The sequence below is a fragment of the Carcharodon carcharias genome, chromosome 2, assembly GCF_017639515.1.
Source record: "Carcharodon carcharias isolate sCarCar2 chromosome 2, sCarCar2.pri, whole genome shotgun sequence".
NCBI classification, from domain to species: domain Eukaryota; kingdom Metazoa; phylum Chordata; class Chondrichthyes; order Lamniformes; family Lamnidae; genus Carcharodon; species Carcharodon carcharias.
The window spans coordinates 192,533,256-192,553,313 of NC_054468.1; the positions used below are offsets into that span (position 1 = coordinate 192,533,256).

Consider the following 20,058-nt stretch of genomic DNA (forward strand, 5'->3'; position numbering starts at 1 on the left):
CTGAATAATATGGGGGGCCCAGATAGCACACCCTGCTAGAAACATTAGTGTGGAGCCAACATTCCCATTGCCAACTCAACCGGCAGTCATAAAACACTGCGGGATGAACTAATGAGGATTGAGTGGGACTTCCTGCCCTCTGGAACTGCCAGCCAATCAGTTTGGCCAGCAGCTCCATCAGTACCGGTAGCGCCAGGAAGAAGTCAGCGGCAGCTGCCGGGACTACAAGAGGAGATCAAGGCTGCAACGGTAAGTCCAGGGTCTTGGGTAGGTAGGGAATGGGTTTAAGGGACGGATGGAATAGGAAGGAAGTTGTGGGGGGGGGGGGGGGGGGGGGGGGAGGGGGAGATGTTCGGCAAAGGGCAGCCCCCAAAGAGTAACTCCCCATCCCCCACCCTTTCCAACTTACTTCCTACCCTTTAACCATCATAGAGAGAAAAAAAAATGTTTTATTGCATGAGCAGCACATTATCAGGGCCAATTGGCTTGATAACAAGCCTAATCGACACCTGATTATTCATTTAAATATGGCAGGTGGGTTGCCAGTTTCAGCACCTGCCCGTACCCCGTATTATTGGGGAGAGCTCAGAGGTGGGCAGGAAGGTGGGGGAATGGACGCTCCACCCTATTTTATGTGCCCCTGTGGGAAAAATGCCCACCAAGGGCACATAAAATTCAGCCCAATGTGATGAATCAGAAATGGAAACATGTCTGTAGACAATGCATTGGAGCTCTGCACCATGCCTTTCCCAGGCTCAACTATATTTTCTATAATCCTATACTGCTATATTAATACATTACTATTGCATGCTTCCTGAAAGAAATGCAAGCTAGGAAGATACAGCTCTAATATTAATGAAATGGGATAGCCAATTAAAATTGGAAAGCTCAGCAAAACAAGAAACTACAAAGAGGACTGGATACAGTGAGGATATTCCAATGGAGGCATCATAAATCTGGTAAGATGACAGCTGACAATTTCCACATGGCCTTTATGGTCAGACAGCTCTTAAGTTATACCACTAATTCAACGAGTTACACAAGATGTTAGAAAACTTCACACTTACCACTGTATTCTGTGGAGTTGCTATTGCCCATTTTTTACACACAGACTGAAATGCATCCTGTGAGCCAAGGAAATTGTACCATCGTTTAACATGAGCTGGTATCTTGTTCTGACTTAGCTGCTTTTCCCAAAAGCAACTTTCTGTTGATAAAAATCACAGTTTTTAATCATAAACTGATTGTAGCTATTATTTAGACAGTGACCAATTGAGTCAATTTTAAAGCGTTTAAGTTGCTTCCCCTCCCCCCCACTCTCTTTTTAATAGGTTATTTTCTACTCTCATTGCACTTAATTTACCAATATGCTAGAACTTTTCTCCCCAATCATATTGTCAAAAAATGTCAGTGCAACACAAAACTTCTTTGGGATACAGCACCCATTACAGTTCATTATCCATTTCACTATATACAGAAGAAACAAAATTTAATGACAATGTAATTGAAAAAAAACTTTACAAACTAAATATAAAAAATTGGCTCCAAAACTCTCCCCATTCCAAAAAAAAAACCACACCCTACTAGACTTCTAACCCACTTAACTGAATATACATCTTCCATACCTCTGCTACAGCCAGTTAATTCCCACATTCAGAGGCTTCACAATGCTGATTCCCTACTTAGTTCCTGGTCTCATACGCAATCACCCAAGACTATAATTCACAGAAACCAAAACATGCCAGAGTTCCAAATTATGTGAAGAAAAAACAAACTTCTTTCTTCATGTAAAAGCACCAGCACTACCTCTAAGATGGCCACAAGTTACCCCAAATACCGTACACTGCGCTGTACAAGTCAACCTGACGTATAAGACGGCCCCATTTTTCTTAGTCCCAAAAATCATGTTATCACATACATTTGGCGCATAAGTTAACCCCAATTTTCAGCCACAACGTGCTACACTCGCATTACTAGTCAGTCTCAATTTTTCACCCCACAAATGGTTAATCACTGGTGCCTTGTAACTGGGAGTTAAGGATCAAGCAAGCGATACAGGTTGTGTTGCAAAAATGCGTGGGAGTTTAAGACACACTCGCACAGAGCAGATGCAGCGTGGGGAAGAGAAATGAGTCTTCCAACAAACAAACGAAGTACGAAGCTGGTTTCAAGCTGAAAGTCGTAACGTTACCTAATTGGTCAAACAACTTTGCTGCAGTGAGGGAATTTGGTGTTAGTGAAAAACTGATGAGAGAATGGAAGAAAAAGGAGTCCATCCTGAATAAAATGCCCAAGACCAAATGCACCATGAGAATGGGACCAGCCTGAACTTGTGTATTGCATTGGGCCCTCATCACCAGAAATGCAATGCGTATACACGCAATTAAGTGGACCAAATCAAACTCTGAGTTCAGCAAAGATTTCAGAGCAACAGTCACTTTATGAGACAAGAAAGTCTAAATGTTGCGACAGAGAACCAAGATTGCTCAGACTACCACCAAGAGACTGCAATGCCAAATCATAAGTTTCCAGCGATTCATCACCAGAGAGCAGCAAAAACACGAACACCCCTTATGTCAGCAGGGGTAGTTGTGGAAGGCTGATTCCTAAACTGAAAGTGCCAAATCTGATCAGAATAGAATACTTAGGATGATGCCAATGCCAAAGGGACTCAATGAATTTGACAAACTCTGAATCAGATGCCAAAGACAATGAATTTGACGGGTTTTAACCAAGAATAAAGTATCAGGGTCTGATTTTCCACCATTGTTCTGTGAAGCAGAAAATTATGACCAATGGAAAAATGAAGCAGGTAAATGGACATGGGTTACATCCTTACCAGGTATGGTCTTGACACTTTCGCTTCCTACCAGAAGCAGGATCAGGTGCAAAGTATTTTCAGAGCTAGCCGCTCAACATTTAGACACCAAGGAAGGTTTGAATAATCTCTTAAAATTTATGAACAAAATTTTAAAAGGTGACCTGTTAAATGCAAAATGAGGCATTGTCTGGCTTTGATAAATTTAGATGGTTATTCCATAGAAGAATATATCATGAAATTTAACAGGTTATATACAAGATTGCAGAAATTCTATTTGGAGATCCCTAATTCAGTGCTTGCTGTAAAGGAAAATAAGTTTCCTAATATTATTGTGGGATACTGTGAAGGGGGTGTGTGTGTGTGTATGTGTGTGAGAGAGAGAGAGTGTGTGTGTGTGTGTGTGTGTGTGTGTGTGAGTGTGAGAGAGAGAGAGAGAGAGAGAGAGAGAGAGAGACTAATTTAATTAAAGCGAAGACAGTCAGGCTGCAAGGTTTAAGCATCAAAAGGTTAAATATAAAAGCAGGCATTTTTGAAGTGGAGATGAACAAGCTAATACGGGGTACCAGTAGATACAGCATTAATAGGAATTTGCATTCGGAGATAAATGAGGAGTTGAATTTTTACCTGCCAAATTTCAAAGGGAAATAAAAGGAAGTTTTACAAGTGGCAATGATCATAAATGAATACAGAAGTGTTATTAAGTTTATTTTTCCTGAAAATAGTGGCTATAAAGACAATATGAAAGATTTTTATCTTTTGGGAAAGGTAACTTTCAAAGAAAGTTAAGAACAATGGGTTTAAAGATGGAAGAGGAAAAAACATATTTAAGGAAAGATTGAAAGCTGTATAGGCACGTGATCTTGAAAAGTGTGCTGTGCAAAGACAGACCAGTGAAATAAGCAGCCTCTAGCTACCCCAGAGAAGTATCTGGTTGTTCCAGAAAGCAAGGTTTTGTTACAAGCCTTAGGTTTCCATTGTTGAGTGAGAACGGAGGGAGAAGCTTGTGAAATACCTCCCCTATAGCAACAGTGGATGCCTTGTGGTAATATTACTGGATTTTTTATGGATTAAGAATCTACGTGGTTTATTGTCTGTGAGTCCAGCTAAGTAGAAATCTTTTGGGAAATGTTAAAAGCTAAATTTAACTGTGTAACTGTAATCTTTTGTTTTTCTTTTCTTAATAAATCTTCTAATTTAATATTTTAAATCTCCAAAAGAGGTCGTGGAATCTTTACTTCTTACTTCAGTACACATACCTTCTTGTAATAAATACAAATTGTAAAATCGTTGTGGTAGCTTGACCAAGTTTCCCTTTGGAATTTGGTCAGCCCAGCAATTACCACCTGCCATATCATGACATTGCTTCAAATTGTTGGATTGTGTTAAAGTATCGAACATAGATAGACTCCTGATCTTGATTGGAGTTAGATTCTCAGAAAGGGACACTTATTGAACAGCTGTGTGAAGCTTTAAAAATAAAATTCTGGGGAAACATTCATTTCAAGCCACTTTCATGGCACAAATGGGACCTTCAGTGGTAACACAAAAGATGGAGGATTCAATGCAAGCAGCATTTCAAGACCATTTAAGTATGGAACACAAGCGTTAATATGAAAGAAGGCAAAAGAAACAAAAGGAATGAGGATAGAGATCTTTTTGGTATTGTTAACAGACGACAGGAAGTAGGTAACTATAGCAGGAGAACGAACCCCAAGAATATGCAAGAAATAGTCAACAGGTGTTTCAGATGTGACTTGAAATATCATTATGCAATGAACTGTCCAATACAGGGTTTTGAAATGACACATGACATAGAAGGTGCGAAAGGGAAAGATGATAATACTGACCAGTCAGAGAGAATTGTACTGGTTACCAGAAGCTTTACTCCAGTAATGAGTGTTCTAGTTATGGACTCATTCAATTGTGCTCTGTTGGACCATGGCATACGTCCCACAGTATGTGGAGTGGAATTGTTAAAGTGTTACCTGGATTCTCCAAATAGTAAAGGCCGAAATAAGGTTAAGGAATAAGTTTTACTTACTTCAGGGTCGGAGAGGATAACAAGTTAAAGTCACTAAAAGAGTGGCGATTCCCTGTGAAATAGCCAGAGTAAACCATTTTATCCAGTAATGTAGTATCCAGTGAAATACTCTTACTGTTGAATAAGCAGTCTATGAAAAAGGCTCAAATGAAATTAAATATGGAACATGATAAGGCAATTGTTTTGGGAAATCTGTAGATTTATAGTTTACACAATCAGGACATTATTGTATCCTCTTAACAAAACCTAACATTACCAATCACAAATTAAAGAAGCTTTGATAACATCAAAGGGTAGGACTTTAAAGAAAAAAAGGCAAATTGTTTGAAAATTACATCAGCAGTTTGCCCACCATCTTTTCATAGGTTAAAAATCCTACTAAAGGGTTATGAATATACTAAGCTTATAGAAGAGATCAGTGAGAAGTGTGATATATATAAAAAATATAGGAAGACACCATCACGGCCCATTAGCAAGCAATGATATTGTAGCAATGGACTTGAAGGTATGGGATAAGAACAAAAGCATTTTTCTCTTACACTATATAGACATAGCAACTAGATTTAGTCTGTCAACAGGAATATATAGTAAAGAGAAGGTGGACAAGATAATGGGAAAATTAGATCGTAACTGGACTGGGAACACCAGCTAAATTCCTAATTGACAAAAGTGGGGGAATGTGCTGACTATTAATTTAAGAGTGTGTGAGAAAATATGAACATCGTAGTAATGAACACAGCAATGGAAAGTCCCTTTAGTAATAGGGTTTGTGAAAGAAATCATGAAGTGATGAGGTGCTTCACAAAATCTTAGCTGACCAACAGAGCTGTAAACTGACATCCACCCTGGAGTGCGCAGTCCATGCGAAAAATTCACTTCAAATGGTTAGGAGTTACGGTCCCTATCAATTATTTTACAGGAGAAATCCAAAAATACCTTCGTTGACGTGGGATCATCTCTTGGTCTTGGAAAGTTCTACGATTAGTTCAATTTTTTCTGAGCACTTGAATGCCCTCATGCAGGGAGAAGGGCATTTATCAAGGCTCAAGTTTCAAAGAAAATTTGGCGAGCACTGCATAAGGCCGTCAGAAATAAATTTTAATCCAGGGAACATGGTACATTACAAGTGAAAATCAGAAAGAGTGGGAAGGCCCGAGTAAGATTGTAGGCAGTGATGGAAAAACAGTAATTTTACAACATGCCAATCAAACTATTAGGGTATATTCCTCAAGGCTAATTAGCACAGATTATACATTTAGAGTATCTGAACAGGTAATAGAAAGTGAAGAAGTACCATGCACTTCACAAACACATAGGTTGGACAATTATGAGCAGATTATAGCGCATAAACAGCTGACTGTTTATAGACAAAATGAAACCGAAGCGCAGGATAAGGCTGTTTATCCCAAAGGACAACTACCCAAGCTGGCACCACAGTAACATGGAAAATTGGATTGTATAGGACTGAAGGGGCCAGTAATGGAGGGATGCCACCATTATAGGGAAAGCAGGAAAAGCCATCGGCAAATACAAACATTGGTTGAATGTGCAAGATGAGAGACAGAAGGTAAGACCCATGGACTGGCAAAATAGGGTAAGGATGTGGAAGGCACAGTGTGGGTTCTAAAAGTGGGCTGGGATGTGTTCATGACCCTAGGAAAAGATCAGATACTTGCTAAAGAGACTTTGAGAGGGCTCTGATCAACGGAGGGAGATATCATGTAGCAGAAGTCCAAGAAGAGATAGGAGGGAGAATAGAGGTCATCGTTTGACAAGCACAAGGACTATAGAACAAGCCCGGAATGCCATGATAAGTAGAAGCCCTTATGTTAGAGAAGTTTTAGTGGCTACTAACAAATTAGAAGATAAGGTGATAAAGGATGCCAAACAAAGAGTTGGAAAGCTAGAAAGAATTTGATGCATACACAAATACCAGACAGGGGGCAGCCAGCCTTATCACACAGCTGGATATGCACAGAAAAGGTAATTCCTGAAGGCACGTACAAGGCTCAGGGTTTTGAAGAGGGACCTGGTGATCAAGATGTCCAAATGAGCTCTCCCACTGCAGGAAAAGTAAGCTTCAAGATTTTCTTAGCTTTTTTAGAGCAACATATTCCTGAGAATGTAAATGGTTCAATATAAACACTGCATTTTTAGCCCTGTGAGAAGCTTCAAAGGAAAGCATTTTTGAAACCACCTAAAAGAAGCTGGTGAAAAAGGGAAACTGTGGAAATTCAACAAATGCGACGGGTTGAATGATGCATCAAGGGCGTGGTATTTCCGAGTCAGGTCCATCCTGCTGGAAGCGGGTTATATTCATCTAAAAGCAGACCCAGCATTGTTCTATTGGTACCACAAGGAAAAACTAGCAGGCATCTTTATGATGCACATTGATGATTTTCTGTGGGGTAGTTCTCCGGAATTTGAGCAATAGGCGATAGATAAAATAAAAAGAGAGCTCAAGATTGGAAGTCAGACTTCAGGTCCTTTAAATATATAGGATTGGACACTAAGCAGAATAAGTTGGGGCAGACCTTGAATCAACAGTCTTATTTAGAAAACGCTAATCACGTCTCAATAAATCAGGCCAGGTCCTCACAAAAAGAGGATCCTGCATCCAAGGAAGAAACAGACCAATTAAGAAGATTGATTGCACAGTTGAGCTGGTTGTGCACTCAGACTAGACCTGATGCTAGTTATGATGTTACGAAACTGAATACTATGCTGCTAGAGTTGAGGATGTTCTGAGAGCAAATAAAACATTAAAGGAATTAAATTCAGAGAAAGGCGCACTCAAGTTCCCAGCCTTGGGTGATCCAGAAGATATGAAGTTAGTCATTTTTAATAATGCTTCACTACATGTCAATCTGCCAATGGCTATTCTAGTACAGCACGGTTTATCATATTCTTGGTGGGGAGGAATAACATTGGTCTAGGAAGTGAAGAAAATTTAAAAAAGGGTAGTTAAAAGCACCTTAGCTCCAGAAACGCTTGTTTTAGTGGAAGTGATACATATGGGATTTTACTTATCAAACATTTTGAGGGAAATCCTATATGAGGGGCATTTAGAAAAATGTGCCCATTAAAAGTCATGGGGACAACCATTCTCTATGGGATAGTGTACATTCAACAAAGGATGCAACTGAGAAAAGGTTAAGGATTGACCTTGCTAGCATAAAAGAAATGTTCCAGAAAAAGAGATCTAGATAAAATAGGTTGACACATGTCACCAATTATCAGACTGTTTTACAAAAAGGAATGCTTGCTTGAAGAAACTGTTGGGGGTCCGAGAAGAGGGATGTCTTGTATTATGATGAGTTATACAAAATGTGGGAAATAATTGTTTCTGTTGTTGATTTGTTTTGAAATTATTTGTGTTATAAATTTGTTTAAAGAAAGGGGAATCTGTTAATAGTATGACAATTATATTGTTAAGACACAAAGACAAACAGCATTGTTTAATTAAGTACTTTGAATACAAATAGGGTACAGCTGGAACACGGTGTGTGTGAGGAGCACAGACTGAGCAACGTCAATAAAATCAGTGAGGAAAAGCTATATGTCTTGATTTTGACTTCACCAACCAGCTTGCATCCTGTTAACAATGATATCCAAATAGCAGGCTTTGTGGACACTTATCAATCTTTGATGTCACATTTTACTGTTTTAATTAACTGTTATAATCTTAGCACCTCTGTCAGCTGTGGCTCAGCTGGCAGCATTTGCCCAAGATTTTAGGGTAAAGTTCCACTTCAGGATTTGAGCACAAAAAGCAAGGTTGACACTTCAGTGCAGTACTGGGGGAGTGCTGCACTACCGGAGGTGCTGACTTTTGGATGGGACATTAAACCAAGAATCTGTCAGCCCTCTAGGTGGACATAAAAGACTCAAAGGCCCTATGTTGAAGAAAAGGGAAGCTATCCATGGTGCCCTGGTTAATATTCGTCCCTCAATCAACATCACAAAAACAGATTATCTAATCATCATCACATTGTTCTTTGTGGGAACATGCTGATTGCAATTTGGCTGCTGCATTTCCTATACTACAACAGCGACTTCACTTCAAAAGTACTTCATTGGCTGTAAAGTGCTTTCGGCTGCCCTGTGGTCAAGAAGAGAGATATATAAATAAAAGTAATTGTTTCTTTTACTTTCAGCATGAAAAATGCATCAGCAACAGTTTTCCATATTTCATTGCCCAACCTATAAAGGCGGACAGCAACAAGCCAGATAAGAAGAGTAGAACAGTGGAACTTGGTGAGGGCTGATATTTTTAAACCCTCATGACCAGTCTGCAGTGCAAACTATAGCATCATATCAAATGTTGTATGAAGTTACAGGTTAACTCAAGTCATACCAGTCTTAAAAACACATTCTGAAAGACATGTAGTGGAATATATTAAACAGCTCCAAAACTCTAAATTGACAATCCCAATTGAGTAATGATCAGATTCACTCAGATTCAGAGAGTTTTTGGGAGTAATGCCCATAAAAGTATATTGGATTTTTTTTTGCATTAATGGCCCTATAAAAATCCAAAAGCAGTAACAGTAGAGAAATCTATCAGATGTCTGACCAAGACATTGTCTGGTCATCTATTCTGGGTGTTCAATTACCTTAAAGGTTATTTTAAAGTATTACTGTATTCCAAGGAAATCTAATCCATTTTATCATGGCACTGTGAAGTCATGACTGTAAAAGTATGATTATTTCCTCAAGCAAGGGTGGGAAGAGTTTAATATAATTACATCTAGCATTTATATTTGTATCTTCAAAGTTATCAAGCTAAAATAGAACTCTACGAAATGTACTATAGACATAATTTACAAAAGCAAATACACTTTAAACAACATTATTCTCTTGCCAACCTTTCAATGCTGCCCATACACACAGATCAGCCAGTGTCAATTCATGCCCAACCAGGAATGTCCTGAGAGAAAGTGCACAATCAAGCTCTTGTATTGCTGCAGGGAACAGAGCAGAGCTTGCCAGTCCTGTGCTGCTAAATTCCAACCAGTGATCAACCTGCCAACAAAACCATTATAACAAGGAACAGTTTCAAAGTTCATCATTTGACATTGGTAATATCAGCACAGTTGAAATGTGAATGGTAGCTGTCTTAATGAAACTTTTTATTAAGGTGAGTAATCCTAGGTTCTTGACATTTATCAAGAGATAAGTCCTGTTTTTATGCCAACATTGCAAAAGAAATGGTGAAAGCAAGAATCCTGCTACTTTGTGGTATATTATAATTTTTTCATTACTGAAATATCTCAAAGTTGGTGTTTGTATTTTAAGAAAGGCCATGCACTTTGGATCAATCCTATCTAATAGAAAACCTGATCACTTCTCATTGAGAGTTAAAAACAAAGGATAGCAAAAAGTCTTGTTACTTACAATTGGCTCTCAGGAATTCGTAACATTGTGATCCATTTTTTTTTAAACCATAATAAATTGTGGGAACTTAAGCCACTACAAACTTAGACTGTATGGTCAGGAAAATTTATGTCCTTTTAACATGTAAATAATGCTGTCACTGTGTTTATATTATGACACTGGTGTGTGATACGTACACAAGCTGATTTGCTTTAATGTCATAACCAATCTGTCTCTATTATAATACTTTTAATTGCTTTCCCACTGCTAAAAGACCTGTAACCATCAATTCATTGTTCTAGTGTTGCATAGTTCTAAACATTCTCTCCCAAATACATTACAACTTAGAAGGACCAAAGTCTATAATTGGTTGCGATTCATTATTCTAGTGGGCATGTTACAAACATTTTGGACACCAACCTTTACAATTCAAACCCCAAATGAGAGAGAAACTACATTGCAACTGCCAAGAAAATATCATGTTTGCTATTACGTTTTTCTGAAAGCCTCATTATAACACAAACATCCACCTTAACAATTTGCAGATATTTTCTTCTTCCACACTCTTAATAGTTTTTCTCAAAGGCAATAGGACAGTGTTTTTCCAACCCCATCTACTTTTCTCCCCAGAAACTGGGAAGTTATGATGTGGTATCGATTCAAAGTGGCTTACATGAACCTTCAACCACAGTGTCAGGGAACCTTCCTACACTTTTTAATCGAAGCTCACACATGAACAATGGCCACCTGATAGGGTACCAGGCAATTGGAATGGTACCCCAAAGGAGTACTGTTGAGAAAGGGAAAGAAATTGCTGCTGAAGCTGGTGGGTGGGGATGGTAAGAACAACAAGCATAAGTTACTGTGAAATGGAGTTTGTTCTCAAACAGTAATTTGTAACTTCCTTTTTTTAAAAAAAAATGCAGAAAGATAAAGGTTTGAGCTTCTCAAGGTTGTGTGTAAAACTGGCAAAAACAAGTGTTACACAAAATAATTCTGAGCAGACATTTAGCTTTCTAACTTAACATTCTAACTCAACTGCAGCAGTAAGGTAAAATAGTAAATTACACACACATATTACTTCCAGCTGTTTCAGCTGGTGTAGTATTACAGAATTTTATAAACAGGCAAGCTGACGTGGCAGCGGGGCCCTACTTCAATGTACGTGTCCTGTATTCTTCAAATTCGCAAACAACTCCAAATAATATAAACCACTTAGTGGGATACAGGTGCAAATTACATATAACAAAACTAGCACCAACACCTAAAATATCTTGATAACTACCTAAGGCACTTTGAAACTAAAGACAAAGTTTGAACACTAATTTAAACCTACAAAACCCAACTAATATTCAATCACCAGGTTCTTCAAAGCTAAAGATCCTTAGGTCTTGTTTAATTAAAGTTTTAATTAAAGCTTAAATTTGATGAAAAATATCCTCAAAAAAGAGAATTTCTAAGAATTATAGGTCAGAGTGGTCCAAAAATAATTAAGCCTATGTGAAATATGAATGCAGTCTATGTTTCTTAAATTAAAACTGTTTAATTTGAATGTGAGATTCAAATTGAAATTATGCAAAAATTCATCTGTTGCTGTTGATTATTAAAATTGCTGAATTTATACTATTGGATCATTTGTATTTTAATTAAAATTATCTGAACACAAACACTAAATGAGAATCTCATGCACAAGCTATAAAAAAGGTGCTGCTTTGTTCACTACAGAGTTTATCAATGTTTTCTTATGAGGATTTGCAAATACTGACACTGCTGGATTTCTTTAAACAAATGAAGCTAACAAATATAGAAAAAAAGATTTTAATGACAATGCAATGGTCATATCACTGTGAGCTTCCGAGTCTTGCAGACCTATTGTGAAAAATATTTGCATATGATTTAACTGCACTGTTTGGCGTTCTTTGATGTTAAACATTTCAAATTCACACCTTCAATGGGATGCTATTTCAGTAGTTCAGTAAATTAATTCCCTCCATTCCCCAAGTAAACTGCCTGATATTTCAGCAATTTCTCATGCTCACTCACAGATAACTGGAATTAATTATATTGTATTATATAATGAGTACTTGGGAATAGTTGAGTCTAGAGGCAACAAAGGCATGGATATGGCTTTCAGCAAATGAGCTAAAACAAGCACAGAGACAGGCAAATGTTATGGAGGTGCAAGTAGGCAGCTTTGGTGATGGAAAGGATAAGGGGTTAGAACCTCAGTTCAGGGTCAAATAGGATGGCTTGGAAGCAATAGTCTGGTTCAGCCTCAGACAGCAGTTAGGGAGAGCGATAGCATCAGTGGCTAGAATGGAGTTTGTGGTGGAAGCTGGAGATAGTTGTTTCAGTCTTCTCAATCTTTTATTAGAAGCAGCTTCAATTTTTGCAATACTGGATATCGGACAAGTTGGATCAAAAATCTTGAAACTCCCTCCTTAACAGCATAGTGGGAACACCTGCATCATATGGACTGCAGCAGTTCAAGGAGGCAGTTCACAGCCACCTGATCAAGGGGTAAGGGATGAGCAAAAAATGGTGGCTTTGCCAGTGATGCTCACATCCCAAGAATGAATAAAAAGAGTAGCATAACAAATCAGAGGTGATGGTGAGGTAGTACCAGGTGGTCTTGGTATACGTGCAAAACTTGGCATTGTGTCTTCAGGTGATATCATCAAGGGGCAACATGTAGCTGAGAAATAGGAGGGGGCCAAATATAGATCCTTGGGGGACCCTTGAAGTAATAATGCAGAAGTAGGAAGAGGGAACATTGCAGGCGGTTCACTGACTACACAGCTGGGTAGAAAGAATGGAACCATGAACCAAAAAGCAGATAGCATTGGAGAAAGTGGAAGAAATCATTGACAAGACCTAATGAGATGAAAAAAAGACAATGGATAAACTACTAGTCAGAGTGATTTAAAGAGAAACTGGATGGCAACAGCAGGAAACCACATTGTTGTAAATGGTTTAGAAATGCATAAAGCCAGACATTGTCAAAGGAAATTACAACAATTCATTGCTCAGGGTTCGAGGTGGACAACATGGGTAATAAAATCAAGGCAACAATCATATCTAAAAATCATACTTGTGATTAGGTACTAAAACAGCACTTCAAATAAACTTGGAGAGTTAACAACAGGACTTTAGAGTATCAATACAAAAGAAATAGTGCATGGGTTGGAAGAATAAGGGGAAATCACTTTTTTATAGGCTTGTGATTAACTCAATTTAGGGAGAAAGAAACTTGCAGCAAGAGAAGCTGAAACAACAGCATAGCATGTGGGGTGGAAGAGGGACAGGAAAGAAGGGTAAAGAGAGGAAAGAAACAGGTATAGACGAAGTGCAGGATAATGATGTCAGCTGCCAAGCAATGGATTGCTAGAAATACTGATAATGTACAAAGTCCAGCAAAGCAAGGACACTGGAAGGAAATGGCTTGTTTTTAAACTGCCCTTCCACAGTTTCCTAGAAGAGATTGGTTTTGTGTGGCTTAGGCTTTTACTTCTGTCTCACTACTGTTACTGGTGGCCAGTGCTGTCTATGGGATGGTGTTATGTCAGGGCCAAGGTGGTCTCCTTGTAGCAAAATCTGTCTTTCAATTGGAATTCTAACTTTTTGAGTTTAGTCAGGCACAAATAATTTTTGTTTTGATAGTGTCTGATAAGGAAACTCAAAGTTAAACATTTTCTGTAGAACATTATTGGAATAAATATTAGAAAGCAAAAAAGCATACATTCATTAAAAAATCTATCCATGTTATTAATTTTCAAAATGTCACTTCCACAATACGGTCGGCTGTGGAAACCAGTAAATGAAGCAGCTTGTGGTTCTACAAATCTTTTTGATTTGGTTGTAAATACCAGTGACAGTGGTGAGAAAAAGGTGAAAGGCCAGTAAAAACAAGTTATTTCCTTCCACCTTAAAGGGAAATTAAAAATGACAAAATATGATTAAACAATGATTAAATTATCATCTGAAAATACAAGCAGCAATTAGCCAGCAGCCAAAATTTGCTGGAATTCAAAACAAATATAGCCATCAAAAATAGCTATAAGAAGCAGATATTTCCATTGAAAAAATATTGCTCCTGAGAATGTATACCCTCTCTTTGCTGCTACCAGGTTTAAAATTAATGCAGAAAAGCCTACCAATTCAGAGAAGTTACTGTTTTCAGTTGAAGAATGTGCTCATGTAAAGGCAGTTCAGTTCATCCTCCAGGTTGGTCACGTTTGATCCAAACGACATGACATGCCTAGAGATTTAATACAGCTTTGGCTGCATGCATAAGATATTCAAGGTGATATATCAATCATTTTGTCACCCTACAGAGACTCAAACTCTTACCTCAGTACGTTCTAGCAGATTGGAGCCATAGAGCTTATTTTCTGTAGCTACCCGAGCCAGGTAGCGGACAATGGAATTCACATCATTAAAGGCAACATCTCTGCAAGATTGAAAATAGAGTATACTGTAGTGGTAACACAGTAATTAACAACTGTTTACTATATATATACTATATATATGATTAAGAGTGATTTTGAGCACAGATGATATCAATAGTGAGGGAGCTGTATGAAAAGATTAGTGGTTCATTATTTTATGTGTATGTGTCAAGTCAAATCAAAAGGTACTTTTGAAATTTACCAACTATCTGGTAGCTATAGATCAGTAGTCTTCAAGCTTTTTAGCATTTGGCCACATGAGTCCCTGTAAACTTCATTTAAAGTTGAAATCTATGTTCCCATTAGTTTTCATATACCTCACACTATAAATACTAACAGTTTGGTGCTTTAATTTAGGATTTATTCATCAGGTAATTGTGCCAAAAGCAACTCTATCCAAACTTCAAGGCATACAAAATTCAAACTGGGCAAAAATGAAAAGAAGTTTAAATACAAATACAAAGTTGTCATCTGAGTTTCATCAACTAGAGCATCAAAGCCTACAGAACACACTTGGCCCATGGGAGAGAGTTTAGATACCCATTCTATAGAATAATAAATGAGACCATAATTGGTAAGGTGAAATAAGTAGTCATCAAGGACATGAAGCAGCATAAAGAGAACATGGGCGCAAATCAGTAGGTATGGGGGGGGGGGGGGGGGGGGAGAAGAGGTGCGCGGGACGGAGGCTAGCAGTACAGAAGGAATTGAAGGGGAGGTGGTGGCGGAGTAGCAGTATTGTCACTCGACTCATAATCCAGAGACCCAGGATAATGCTCTGCGGACCCGGGTTGAAATCTCACCATGGCAGATGGTGAAATTTGAATTCAGTAAAAAAAAATAAAATCGAGAATTAAAATTCTAATGAAAGCCATGAAACCATCGTCAATTGTCGTAAAAAACCATCTGTTTCACTAACGTCCTTTAGGGAAGCAAATCTGCTGTCCTTACCTGGTTTGGCCTACATGTGACTCCAGACCCAGAGCAATGTGGTTGACCCTTAGCTGCCCTTAAATGTTCTCAAGGGCAATTAGAGATGGGCAATAAACACTGGCCTAGCCAGCAATATCCCCATCCCATGAACGAATAAAAAAAGATATCAAAGGAGATGTCAGCTATGACTCCAAAAAATCAACTTTCCCTGAGGGGGGTACAGCACAGTACAGGGAGATGGTAGCATAGAGGTTAATGTCAATGGACCAATAATCCAGAGGCCCAGCTAATGCTCTCTGGACACAGGTTTAAATCCCACCGGGGAAGCTATTGCAATTTAAATTCAATTAACAAAATCTGGAACTGAAAGCTGACAAAAAACTGAAAATCCAGACCCACAGCAATGTGGTTGAAACTGCCCTTTGAAATGGCCTAGCAAGCCATTCTGTTCAAGAGCAAATATGACACTCACACCTCATGAAAAGAATTTTTAAAAACTTACAATACAACTGATTACAATGAAGGTCAAAAATATGGTACATTGAAGGTGAGTCAATTGTATGGATTAGGAATTCAGTAGATAACACTGAACAACAGGCAGCCTTTAACTTTTCAACAGTCATTCTCAAGTTTTGACTCAAATGCTTAGCTACATATAGCTTACCTCACAATTTAGAAATCTAAACCAAAGTCACTACTCACTGTATATCTGCCTGAGGATCAAGGTGCTGCTCCCCTGCCTCTCTCATCCATCTGGCTTCCATTTTAATCTTCCAAAAAGGTGTCTTCAAACCAACAATCCCATCTGGATGATTAGGTCCACTGACATCCAGAATCTGACCAAAACCTGGTTTATTGATGTGCATTCTTTCTCACCATGATGATTCATGACTGTTAAATTGTTACGGGGAATAATATGGATCTGATCTCCAGGTTGCCATCTTGGCCTGCTCCCTTACTACTCCAGCACTATCCTCGTTTTGGCACCTGATTCTTTACCACTCATGCTAAGTCCTCATTAAGCATTTCTTCTGGCTCCAAAATTGAGGCCATCTTCTTCCTGCTGCTACATCCACTTGTTCTATCACTTCGCCTGGAATTGATACCTTCCCCTCTTCAGTTTGGTTTCTGTCCCATCTTTATACCAATTCTGGCCTGAACAAATTCACCTCTGGGTGATTAAACCTCAACCTCTTCAATTTTGATGGGCAATTACTCCATGCTCTTTCCCATCACAATTTCTCTTCATGGTTCCATTCCCATCTGCCCCAAACTGGCCAGCATATCTCTGGTGATATGCTCCATGATTCCATCCTTGGCTCCCTTCTAATTGTCATCTACTTCGTAATAACATGAAAGGACACAGTAGTGTAGTTGTTGTGTTACTGGACTAGAAATCCAAGGAACATTAGTTCAAATCCCACAATGGTGAACTGAAAATTTTATTTCAGTTTTTAAAAAAATCTGGAAATGAAAAGCTGGTATCAGCATCCGACCATGAAAGTGGCTGCCTTTATTACTCAATCTGGCCAATCCGTGAGTCCAGGGACACACCAACATGGTTGACTTTTACTTGCCCTCTGAAGTGACCTCTCAATTTCAGAGCAACTAAGAATAGACAATGAAAGTCAGGCTGATCAGTCATCCAGAGGATAAATAATAATTCTTAAAAATCTGTAAGGATCGGATCAGCTTCTATGTGTATAATACCTGGGTCTAGCTATCCATCCCCATCCTCAACTATACAACTTTTGTTTTACTAACTGCCTATTGTTCCAGCTCAATATTAGCATAATCAAAGCCATTTTACTCAGCTGTCATCAGAGATGTCCACATTAGCGTCCCCACCCCCACTACATATACCCCAATTCCTTCACCATCCCTGTTTCTTGGTCAGACTGTTTACAGCAATGTGTGACCACAATGCCCTGTTTGAAAGGTCACATCCAGTCCATCATTATGAATGCCTATTTCAATTTTCATAAACACCCATTTCCACCTTTGCATGACCCAATCTGTCAATGAAACCCTCAAACACACAGTTGTTTTCCCTCCTAAAATTTCTCCAGACCACTATCTGCGATGCATAAATTTGAAGTTATTCAAAACGCCACTGACTGTAAATCCTGCTAAGTCTCATTCACAGCTGTCCATGCCAAGCTCTGGTGAGTTCTCACTCTCAAGCTCCCTAGATTTCCAGGCTCTGTTTTTTTCTACAAATCCCTCCATGGTCTCACTTCAACCTATCTCACTGTCTCTCACAGCTCTATACAGTGCACCTTCATTCTTCTGACTCTGGTCTACTCATCATCCCCCCCACCCCCATTACTTCTGCTCCACCATCAGTAACTCAGACTTTAGTTATCACTCACCTGCACTTTGCAACTCTCTTCAATCTTACTACCACAAGGACACTTCCAAAAGCGCTCCCAAACTTTCACATTCACAACTCTTGCTCTGTATGAGACCCCTTGTAAAATACTGTGGACATTCTGATTAAAAAGCTACCATAAATCGGTGTCCTTTGGTTACTGACTCTCGTGCCACTAGAAACAGACTTGCCTATTTACTCTATTAGAGCCTTTCATGATTTTGAACTTCTCTATTAAACCTCCTCTTAACCTTCTATGCTCTAAGATCAACTCCAGTTTCACCATAGAAGTGAAGTCCATACTCCTTGGCACAATTCTAGATTTTGCATTTTCAATTCATTATAATAGAAATATGAAAACAAACAATCAGGTCTGTCTCAAGGACAATTTTAAATGCTGTATTAACCATTGTGCCCCCAGCATCGATAGTGCACCATCAGTTTTATAACACAGATGTTTGATATCTAATCCAAAAGCAAAATACTGTGGATGTTGCAAATCTAACATAAAATTAGAAAATGCTGCAAGTGTTCAGCAGGTCTGGCAACATGTGTGGAGAGAGAAACAGGGTAAACTTTTGAAGTCGATGATCTGACCAGTTCTGATGAAAGGTCATCAGCTCTGCTTCTCACTCCACAGATGCTGCAGACCTGCTGAGCATTTCTAGTATTTTTTAAATTTTTAATACATCCAATATCTTCTGTTCAGGACATGCTCACAATTTCAAAAATCTCTATGATCGCATCCAATTGCCTTTGCCAATGTTTTCAATGCCAGTTACTGAAATTCAACAGAGTGATTAGGTGCAACGTTCTTTTTCTCCTTTAATCAAAAACTAATTTGCTTTGCTTAAATGTTCAAGAAGTAAATCTTACCTGAGGTTGTGTTTTAACTTTTGTAACCTCAAATCATTGGGGAAAACAGGAATGTCACTACATCTGCTAGCACATTCTGAGTCAGGTAGAAATTAGACCTTTTTTAAAATCAAGTCCGCTCTAAAGCTGTAGCACTTGGTTCAGCACTGAAAATACTCATTGTTAAAAAGATGCTGTTACTAAAAACCAAAAACTATGGAAATATCAGAACAGCACTAGGCCATTGAGACTATTCTATCACTTACTTAGATTATGGATTATCGATACTTCAAGTATATTTAACCATGTTTGTTCCATATCCTTTCATACTCACACTGACAAAAATCCATTAATCTCAATCTTGAAAGTTTCAATTGATTTGGAACCCAAAACATTTTGGGCTGTGTGGAAAAGTGCTTCCTCCTTTCACTCCTAAATGGCCAAGCTCTAATTTTAAGCTTGTGCACTCTTGTCCTTGTTAATAATTAAAAATCAGTTAAATGAATAATGATTATTCCTTCAAAGTTGCAACTGTCAGTTATTACAACAGCTTATATCTATGGAACACATTTTTCACAAAACACCTCAAGATGCTTTACAGCAGTAGACATTAAGCAGGAAGTGGTAAAGAAATTTGAAGTTGTGACCCAATTACAGACAATGATACAGGTTTTGAGTAGGCTTTTGAAGGAACTTTGATAGGTATAAAGGCAAACAGAACAAGAAAGTATAAGGCATGGTGATTTTATTTTATTCATTCATGGGAAATGGACTTTGCTGGCTGGGTCAGCATTTATTGCCCATCCCTAATTGCCCTTGAGGTGGTGGTGAGCTGCCTTCTTGAACTGCTGGAGTCCATGTGGTGTAGGTACATCCACAGTGCCATTAGGAAGGGAGTTCCAGGATTTTGACCCAGCAACAGTGAAGGAACGGCAAAATATTTCCAAGTAAGGATGGTGAGGGGAACTTCCAGGCGGTGTTCCCATCTATCTGCTGCCCTTGCCCTTCCAGATGGTAGTGTTTGTGGGTTTGGAAGGTGCTGTTGACGGAGTCTTGGTAAATTCCTGCAATGCATCTTGTAGGTGCTACACGCTGCTGCTACTGTGTGTCGGTGGTGGGGCGAGTGAATGTTTGTGGTTGTGGTGCCAATCAAGTGGGCAGCTTTGTTCTGGACTGTGTCAAGCTTCTTGGGTGTTGTGAGAGCTGCACTCAT

At 38.7% G+C, this 20,058-nt stretch overlaps 1 protein-coding gene across 2 annotated transcripts in view; it reads right to left on the reverse strand.

Moving 5' to 3' along the window:
• Window positions 1-20,058, reverse strand: part of eprs1 (glutamyl-prolyl-tRNA synthetase 1) — a 73,117-nt gene that overhangs the window by 40,122 nt on the left and 12,937 nt on the right. For both annotated transcript variants that reach the window (XM_041217187.1, XM_041217198.1), the window contains exons 3-5: window positions 14,589-14,688; window positions 9,731-9,887; window positions 1,068-1,207 (exon numbers count right to left, since the gene is read on the reverse strand). In XM_041217187.1, the coding sequence (XP_041073121.1) occupies window positions 1,068-1,207; window positions 9,731-9,887; window positions 14,589-14,688 (397 nt within the window). The remainder of the gene's footprint in view (window positions 1-1,067; window positions 1,208-9,730; window positions 9,888-14,588; window positions 14,689-20,058) is intronic.